This window comes from Aedes aegypti, chromosome 3, assembly GCF_002204515.2.
Source record: "Aedes aegypti strain LVP_AGWG chromosome 3, AaegL5.0 Primary Assembly, whole genome shotgun sequence".
NCBI lineage: Eukaryota > Metazoa > Arthropoda > Insecta > Diptera > Culicidae > Aedes > Aedes aegypti.
The window spans coordinates 379,795,765-379,805,418 of record NC_035109.1 but is presented as its reverse complement, the minus strand read 5'-3'; the positions used below and the strand labels follow the sequence as shown (position 1 = coordinate 379,805,418).

Sequence of the window (9,654 nt, the reverse complement as noted above, 5' to 3'; positions counted from 1 at the left end):
GCTTACCTCGCCCATCGCAAAAACGCTGCACAAAGCTTTGCCAGCCGTTCTTGGTGAGTTTTGCTTCTGTGGACACTTGGCTGCAAAATGCCCCCGCTTCTTGCAGTTGTGGCACGTGTCATCCTTCTTCGTAGGACCATTGTTGCCACCACGCCGCCTCGATTTTGGGTTCGAGTACAACGCTCCGTCACCGCCGCTGGTCTTGGGTCCACTCGGTAGCTTCACGTCCTGCAAAATTTTTGCCTTCACCGCGTCCGACGTTAACGCAGTCCCCGACGCCTCAAGTCCCATAATCATGGGTTCGTAGTTCTCCGGAAGTCCCATCAGCAACAATGCAGCAAGCCATGTGTCGTCGACCCTGAAGCCGATTCCCACAAGTTTATGCGCTGTGGACATCAGCTCGTCGACGTACGATTCCACGCTGCCGCACTCGTCCAGCCGAATGGATGTGAGCTTCCTCAGCAACCCGATTCTCCTCGTCAGACCGTTGTCCTGGAAAGCGTTCCGCAGCTTATCCCAGGCCTCCTTGGCATCCTTTGCGTCCTGGACGAGACTGTAGTTCGTCGTCTCCAGGCTCAAGCAAATTGTGGCCAACGCACGCAAACTGACCTCATCATCGATAACCTGGCCTTGGGCTGGCGACACCGTGTACCAGGAACCTTCTCGAATGAGCGTCATCTTCATGGCGAACGCCCACGTGGTGTAGTTTTCACGCCCCTTCAGCTTCTCGATGATCGGTAGAGCGACCGCATTGATCCGACCGTTTCCTGCGGCCGGCACTCCGGCTCCGCCTCCAGCGGCCGGCAGTCCTCCGCTTCCAGTGCCCTGCGATCCAGCTCCGCTTCCGTTCACCTGCTGACCGTTCGTCATCTTGAACTAACTTCTTCCACGTGGCTTCACTTCTTGAGAAAAAAAAATTTTTTCTTCTTGGCTATGGCCAATCCTGGGCCCATAACCTCTTGCAGAGTAAAATAAAACTCGACTGTTCTGGTTGAATGTCTAATTAATAATGAAAATTTATTACTAATCAACAACCTACGTTGCTAAGTGTTGCTATGGTATTGCCTAGGAGGCTATGCTATAGTACATAAGAGAGTGGGTACATAAGAAGGTATTCGTTGGTTACAAATTCAAATAATCATGGATTGCTTCGATTGCAACAACTTCCGATTTTGCAACTCGGAAGAAGCAAAAAAAAACAAAAGAGTGAAGCCACCACGGGATATGATTTTAATCATATGTTAAGTCAAGGTTTGTGTTCCGTACTCTTTCGTGATATTCGCCACTGATATTGTATATTTATATAGCAGATCCGTCCATTGCTAATCAGTCGCAATCCGTGATCAACAAAAACCAGCCGATGGTTCCAAAGCCTCTTTCTGTAGTATCGCGAATATTGTCTGTTTCATTCACAACAAAACGCGCCGCCAACTTTCGAACAGACTGAAAAAAATCATCGCCAGCAAACCAATCAAAGGAGGTGCTTTGCTTTTGTGTTGGCAAGACTGGGGAAACGTCAAATGCCAGAAAATAAATCAAAGGAGGTGATTTGCCATTGTGTTGGTAAGACTGGTGTAACGTCAAATTCACAGCGGTTGCTTGGCTGGCGACGATTTTGGCGACGGTTTCACCGGCGACGATTACAAATCGTCGCGTCCGATAGGGTGCAAAATTTACAATAGTACCCGGCAAGACATCACAACGACCACTCCAGCAGAATCCTGTCGAGCAAGAACAGCTGCAGATCATCACATCTGTAATTCCAGTCGAATCCAGCATTCCAGTCGCTTCTTCTATTACGGCTGCCGAAGTTGGCAACATGCAACAAGTCATCGATCAATCTGAGGTGTCCCTGCTCAGCGGATCAGAGGTTGCCGTTTTGTTGGAAAATGCTCAAGAAATAGGACAGAACACGCCAGCTTCACATGAGGAAATCAGCTACCATGCTGAATATATGGCTAATGAAGGACAGGTAAGAATACGGTATTGTGAATTTAGTAAGGCAAATGTACCATTAGTGGTACACCGAAGGGAACATAGTTAAAATATTATGATAAAATCATAAAATCTCGATTACTTTTTCAAATCGACGTAAGTAACTTTTATACGTTTTCAAGAAAATTAATTAGGAAAAATCACAATCTATCTTCTAAAACTGTTTTAAAATGAATCACCTTTTTAACATTTTTTTGCCGTGTACTTCGCTCAAATTTTGCATACACTCAGCTCACGTTCAAAAACTAGGTAGTTTCTATGATTTTCCACAAAAATAATTATAAGAAAATGATAAGCGGTTTCATTCAGTTACTTTCGACGTTTTTCTACCAGTGTAAAATCGGCTCAAGTAGTGTTTTGTTTTGATTCGTGGTTAAGTCACTTTGTCTCTCCATACAGCGGGGTGGCGAAAGTAGTGGTTAGGTTGCGAAAGTTGAAAATGTTACTTTCGTCGTTTTGTAAATCCGGAAATTAAACGTTCTAAAAGTGAAAAGTTGAGTTGGTACAGAGCGGTACGTGTAGAATTCCGCTTGCTTAACACGTAGGATCGATAAAGTAAGTTTGTATGCTTTTTTGACTTGAGTCTGTATGAATAAGTTTTCGAGAAATGTTATTTTAACGTATCAGTCAAGAGATTTCCAATCCTTCTATAATTTCAATATATGAAACATACGATTCATTTAAAATTACGCTCCAAAACTTCTGCACCAATAATAGGAACAGTGGAGGTATGTTTTAATCATGGTTCCTTTAATGCCCGGATAAAAAATACAATACAAAAACAATATAACGTATTGAAACAGTACCATTCAATATATTGGAAATACAATACAGTATTTTGTAAAATGACAATACAATTACAGTACAATATATTGTTTTCAACAGTTCACTGTATGGTATATGAGATTTTTGCAATATAATGTATGGGTGGTTAAGTATCGTAACAATACAAATATAGATATTTTCTCATACAAATATTTTGAAAACACAATATGATATATTGTTCATGTATTGTCTTGATAAGCAATTCGTGTATTGTTGTACAATACAAAAACAATTCAACAAACTGTATCATGGTTGCATGTCAGCTAATGTCAAGTGACTTCCCGCATAGAAAAATATAGTTTGCTTTACATTCCAAACAGAATGTTTATTTTATTGGTAAAGGTTAGTGTACCACAAATAATTACTTTTATGTTGAACAATATGGAACTAAGAGCTTATTACTGTATGAAATGATTTTCGTACTTCATACCGAACAGTAACAATTTGTTTCAGTGTCCAAATAGTGTTGAACAATTTGGGGATGAATGCTCATGAAATACAGTGAAATTGTAACATCACATTTTGCCAAATTGTGTGTGATTATTTTTCCGCTTCAAACTAACACAGGGATATTTCACTACATTTAACCTTTTTTCAACAGTTTGGCAATGCGTGTAACTGGCATTATTATGTCCAATGTATTTGCGAGCGCGCATCAGTATACAGATGCACTGTGCCGATTCCGATTATACCATATGATACGTAAATTCAACAGTTTGGCAAATTGTTTTGCATGTTGGTATTTGTAACCGATCCGTACATGCAAATTTTCATCGTATTGCTGCAAACCGTCGCGTTTGTTTGTTTTTCAAATCCAGATTTCAACAATTCAGGGTGAGTGAAAAATAATTTTGGTTTTGAAACTAGCGAAGAAAACTCTCGTTGCTTCCGTTAAGATCCGTTCCGCATTGTGGCCGATAGTGACAAGATGCAAGATGATGAAACGGGTTATGCTACCTGCAACGGGAAGTGAACTGAAGAATCGAGTGTTTGGAACTGGAATCATGCCGCCGGAAGAAAATAAAAAGTGTTCGGTACGAATTACACGTTCATGAGAAGCATATCTAAAACATCAGATAACGGAAGTAATGTGCTTCTCCAGACGATGTGTATGATTTAAAAATACTTTTTACATAAATTTGTATCGATTTTACTAAGTTCCATTAGGGGAAGAAGTGGCAATATGAACAAGTCTTGTGGATTTTATAGAATGCTGTGAAAAATCATCAAATATTGGTTTGTATAATTGTTTAATGAAAATGTGCTAAATAAAAATTGTAACATAATTTTAAAAGTTAATTGTTTTCTTCCAACTACGTTATGGGTCAAGAAAGGATCGAAAAAAAACCTTTTTTATTTATACAAGAACAAATGAAACAAGTGTGTGTGATGTAAATTTACTAAAAATTGGATCTGTAGTCGATCTAATTGAAGTAAGTTTCTTCCACGCGTCTTTATTTGTTTCATTATTTCTTATTTAGATAATTTATGACTGCTTCCATAATGGTAAAATTATAACAGAACAGTGAAACAAAGGGTTGAAATACTTCAAATTACCGTAAATCAACAATTACACATACGTTCTTTGCTTTCTTTCAAATTTATAGTTAACCTGTATCGAAACTGTTTGCTTTACAGTGGATTGGACCAAAAATGGACAGTAAATCGACAATTACACAAACTGTGAACGTAAAATTTTGTTCGGGAAAATCGGCGTTTTTGAGTGGTTACATAACTTAACCGCCTATTTCCCATATTGTAGTTTGCCCAATCACAATTCACCAAACTGTTAAAACCGTTCGTGAAAGGGTGAGTTTATTGTTATTTTTTCTGTTATACGAAAACATCCAAATATTGTCGCAGATGGTTGTAAACAGTTTTGCAAACAGTAAGCGTACGGTTCAGAATTATGCGGGTTCTAAAAAACTACTTATTTTGACTTTTTGAATATTTTCCACCCAACATTTCTTGCTTTTTGAACTTGTTTTGTTTATTTCTTTCAGCAAAGCTACATAGAAAAAAGCAACAGTTGTTTTACGCGAAAATAGGAATTTGACCAAAATTGTAAGGTATAAAACCAATTAAAAACAATACAATGTTCTGTTACAACATATTATATTGTTTTTGAATTGTTTATCCAAACATGAATAATATTGCTTCGACATTCAATTACAATACGCTGTATTGTATCCAATACGTTATATTGTACATTAATGGTTTATTCCATTCACTGAATGATACGTTTTTATCCGGGTGGCGCAAACCCTATGGGAACCTCCACTATGGTAACTGATGCACCTATATAGGTGCAAAAAAAAACAACTTTTTCAAGCACAATAATTGTTTTAAATAGCTTGACTAGCAAATTTCATGTAACTTATTATGCTTCATCATTGAAAAATATGACATAATTATTCAATAACACTTTTAGTAATTGGGTCACTTCTTTCGGTCTTTTAGAAGTCAATAAAGTCCCTTTACCAGTAAAATGGTCAATAAAATCACTAATTTCGTAATCATATGATTGAGAAACTGTAAGCTGGATCAGCTTCTCAAAGTCAAACAGCAAGAAAATAATGTTTATCAGATAAAGAAAAAGATATGTTCAGATTACAGATCATAAGTTATGCGAAAAATGCACAATTCAGGGCATTATTTTAGGATATATGTTTCACTAATAGATTCAGCATCAATAGTCAATTGGAAGTACCACTGCAATATAGTGTTACAGCCAAAGTAGAATACGACTAGCGCTAGGATATAGAATGCAATACCTACCTAGAGCCCTTATTGAACACTAATTTTCGACCTACAAGAATTCTGTGCCAATTTTCGGATTTTCATACAAAGTAGGCCAAAATTGTATGAATGGGTCGAAAATTGGTACATTTCCCCTATACCAACATTTAGAAACGGATTTGGGAATAAAAAATCGTCAAAAAAATAAAGAAAGATCGTTTTTCATATTTAGATACGTCATTCATGAGAAGTTCCATAATATTAATAGCACAAACAAACAGACGTAACAGTTCGAACAATAATCAATTTTAAACATTGTACCGAAAACATGAACGGCCAATGCTGTGCGATGAAATAAATCCGATTGTTATGTCTTTGTGTCTGTGTTAAATTATAGTTTTTTACTATAAATAATCATTTACCACAGATAAACAGATGTAATACTAACTAAATTTATATTAACCACTTATTTGAAGTTTCAAACTAACGCTAGGCAATGGATTTGAAATGAATGTGTGGTAGGTGATACGGCTGTTTGTTAACGCATTAACTTAAATTTAAAAAAATACGACGAATGAAACCATTTTACGGAACTGCTCTTGTTTCAGTTTGCTAATCAATTTTTATTTTTTGCTTACAGCTACCGATCGGAAACTTGGAAAACAATATCATCCAAGTGATCTCAGAGAAAATCGAGAAGGCGAGTGATTGTATTATCCATGCCATTACAAGTAAAATTGAGGCATCTCTCGCCAAATCTGTTGCGGCAATAAAAAGCGACTTTGATCTGAAGATGCAAGCAGCCCTGCGTGTCCGACACGAAAATACGGAAATGGATCCGAAATTCAAATTTTCGCCGGTAGCAACTGTAGAAGAAATCAGGCAACTGGAAACGGATTTGGCTGATGAATCCAATCAGAACAAACTTGTAAGTATATTAGCAAGATTCGATTAAAGGGGCGTCCACATCACGCTATAGAGAGAGAGAGAGATATGTGGGGAAACAGGTCCAACCGTATAATCACAGACATTTTGTGACGTATTTATATATCCCCTTAACAGTCTTCACGGTGTGACATGAACCCAACGCGAACGTATGTTTTTGCACTCATTTGAACATTGCATCCAATGCTTATGCTGTACAAGGAAACTTGTACACGAACTTGAACACGAGCGCAATGTACAAGTTTGCGCACAGGTTTGTACCCATGTACAAACCCGAGTACGAAACGCGAGTACGAACCCGTGTACAAATCCTGAGTACAAACGCATGTGCAATGTTCACCAGTTGGTGTTACGCTTAAATAAGCATGATATAATGATGATTGCCGTTTTTACACCGCTCAAAAAATTGCTGATGGAATTCAGAAAGTTCTGACAGATTTTCAGACTAAATCAATTCAAGGAGAAATTTGTATACTTTTTTCCACTGAAATTCAGGACAATAAAAATCACAAAACATTTTTATTTTTGAACAAAAAGAAATCTTCCGGGATTTAATATATTAATTTAGTGGCAGAGTTGCTCGTTGTCACTATCAATGCTTAAAATTTGCTGATTTGTACAGGCCGACTGCGATATAAATCGGATCATTCCATATCACATCAACATCATGCTGTCTACTCCATCACCAGTGCATTGATGGCGATAGACTATGAATATCACTGATGGGTTAAGTTTAGCTTTAAATTAAGCAGATAAAATGGCAATTTATCATTACGATATTTTCGACAGTGTTGCAGATAGATTGAAACTATGTGTTGGTCACTGAAAAACATTAATAGCATGGATAATGACCACGTGATCACACATTCTGCAGTGAATTTGATCTAGAGTGCGATGTCGCATCACTGCTGTTGGTTCACACCCGATCGCTTTTGATAACGTTTCCGAACGAACCGCGTCATCGACAATGTTCGTACACCGTGTGTACAAAAGTACAAATGAACCGTGTACAAACTCAATGTTCAAACCTGTGTACAAACTTGAGCCACGCTCTTGTGTACAATACAGGTCCATGATGTTTGCGTTCATCTTGTACCTGTGTTCAAGCTAGTGTTCAAGTTCGAAATAAACTTGCACACGAAGAACTTGTACTCAAGTTGGACACGGTGCATGTTCACTTGAAGATTGCCCCTTAAACTTTATTGCAGATAAATTACATGCGGAAAATCATTGGCCCGAACGGAGACACTTGTAACGGTCAAAACATGTCTTACTTACTCGTGGATTGCTTGTTCGAACGACAAGTTCTGATTAATTGCTCCTGGAGTGGAGGAAGCAAATCGAATCTTCCAAAATTTGCAATGAAAGATTGCAAAAATATATTGGATGTGTTCTTTACAATTGTCCACAACGTAAATCCTACATTTTCGGTAAAATTACTGGAGGACTTTTTCAAACAGATTTTGCGAAACGCAAAAACTAGCTGTCAAGCAAAGGGATTGCGACAATCTACAATCCATCGACGGGTAAAAAAAGGAAAAAAGCATGCTCGAGGTAAGTAGAAGCAGAATACACTGACAAACGTATCATCACAGACAATTGTACGCAACACCTACAAAATTTCAGTTCCATTTCAAGCTCTTTACAAATAAGTTTTCCTTGGAATTTGTCATTTCCTCAAAAACGACCACTACAGGATAAAATTGTATACTGGGCGATAACTTTTGAAGGAAATTGTTTTGCATTTGTTTGTCTGTGGTATCATGATAGTTTCTCCGCCTTAATTATTATAGGGCACTACACTATTCTGATTTTGTATTGGATTTGACTTTTACTGATCTAAAATTTTACAAATTTTACTGGAGAGTGGAAGAGTTTTGTGCAGAGCCCTAAGAACAATAACGTAACACTCTCATCATTGTCCATCGACCTCCTGTCGGTTAAACATACCGATTTTAGCTTTAGGCGTAAATGTCCTCGTGAATATGATTTTGAACGAGATTTGTTCTAAGTGTTACGTCTGTTTGTCTGTGGTGAGAGTATGTATTTCAAAGTTGATGTACTTGCTATTATTTGTCTGTGCCAAATGTATTAGTTCTTTGAATTAGGTTAATTATGTGCGCATATTTGCAAATCGATTTCAGATGAAAATCTTGACTACCGTGATGATCATATTTCAACACATGGATTGAAGCACGAGTCTATCGACCTTGATGTTTCCGACAATCAAGACCAGGATGAATCAGAGGTGAACATTGATGATGAAAACGACAAAGAAAACATCATGGAAGACGAAGACAGCTTCGATGAATGATTGATAGCGATTTTTGATCTGCGGGTAAATTTGGATTAAAACTCACAATTTCCATTCATTTATTAATATTATTTTTTCTTTATTTACAGCTATTAATACTTAACTCTATTTATGTGACCTAATCTTCCATTGTTATGTGAATTGACGGGAACAATTTTTCATTTAGTTTCTTGTATTTTTTATATCTATCTGTTAAAACTTAAACTCAGTTTTGGTTTGGTTTGTAGATAAAAATTCTTTATTTCGTCTGTTAGGTCATTATTGGTAGTCAATGTTCGATAGCGATGTAAATAATCCAATGTTTATAATTCAATATGATTCACATGATAATCCAATAGCATTACTCGCAACACTGAATATTTATGAACCTATCTGCAGCAGAACATTTATAGCGCCCGCATACAACCTCGTATGCAAGTTCCCGTTGGATCTCGTTTGGGCATTATTGGAATAACATGACATACGTCATCAATCCTTCAATGCTGGATTGTTATTATTTTGATCGAATCTGATCATCGCGATCTCCTCGCGAATAGTTCCGCGATATTTCAACATTTCCCCTCAATCCGGACATTAAGGATGTTCAGCAGTTTCCTATGTTGAGCAGCTGGAAGTCCTTTGGTGAATGCATCAGCTGGTTGATCCACCGTCGAGATATATTCTATCTTTAGCTTCCTGCTCCTGACGAGTTCCCGGATGAACATGAACTTCAAATCAAGGTGTTTCATTCGTTGGTGACTTCGAGGTTCTTCAGTGAAGTTTATGCATGGAATGTTGTCTTCCATGATTATGAATGGAGAACTTTCTATGCCCAGTTCATTCAGAAGGTTTGTTAA

General features: G+C 37.5%; 1 protein-coding gene across 3 annotated transcripts; it reads left to right on the top strand.

Moving 5' to 3' along the window:
• Positions 1-1,093: 1,093 nt before the first annotated feature.
• LOC110678979 lies at positions 1,094-9,009 on the top strand. Of its 3 annotated transcripts, none has more exons than XM_021852762.1 (6): positions 1,094-1,251; positions 1,311-1,972; positions 6,200-6,487; positions 7,713-8,058; positions 8,649-8,842; positions 8,908-9,009. In XM_021852762.1, the coding sequence occupies exons 2-5, from the start codon at positions 1,820-1,822 to the stop codon at positions 8,816-8,818; spliced, it is 957 nt and encodes a 318-aa protein (XP_021708454.1). In that variant the 5' UTR covers positions 1,094-1,251; positions 1,311-1,819; the 3' UTR covers positions 8,819-8,842; positions 8,908-9,009. The 3 variants fall into 3 exon arrangements, 2 of the variants coding, with proteins under 2 accessions (XP_021708454.1, XP_021708453.1); XM_021852761.1 differs by having other exon boundaries at positions 1,308-1,972; XR_002502106.1 differs by lacking the exon at positions 7,713-8,058 and having other exon boundaries at positions 1,308-1,972.
• The last annotated feature ends 645 nt before the right edge of the window (positions 9,010-9,654 follow it).

Excerpts from the sequence above, each read along its gene's own strand:
- LOC110678979 (XM_021852762.1), top strand. The coding sequence starts at position 1,820 with ATGCAACAAGTCATCGATCAATCTGAGGTGTCCCTGCTCAGCGGATCA. Across the intron at positions 1,973-6,199 it reads ATATGGCTAATGAAGGACAG|CTACCGATCGGAAACTTGGA; the intron begins GTAAGAATACGG and ends TTTTGCTTACAG. Across the intron at positions 6,488-7,712 it reads AATCCAATCAGAACAAACTT|ATAAATTACATGCGGAAAAT; the intron begins GTAAGTATATTA and ends ACTTTATTGCAG.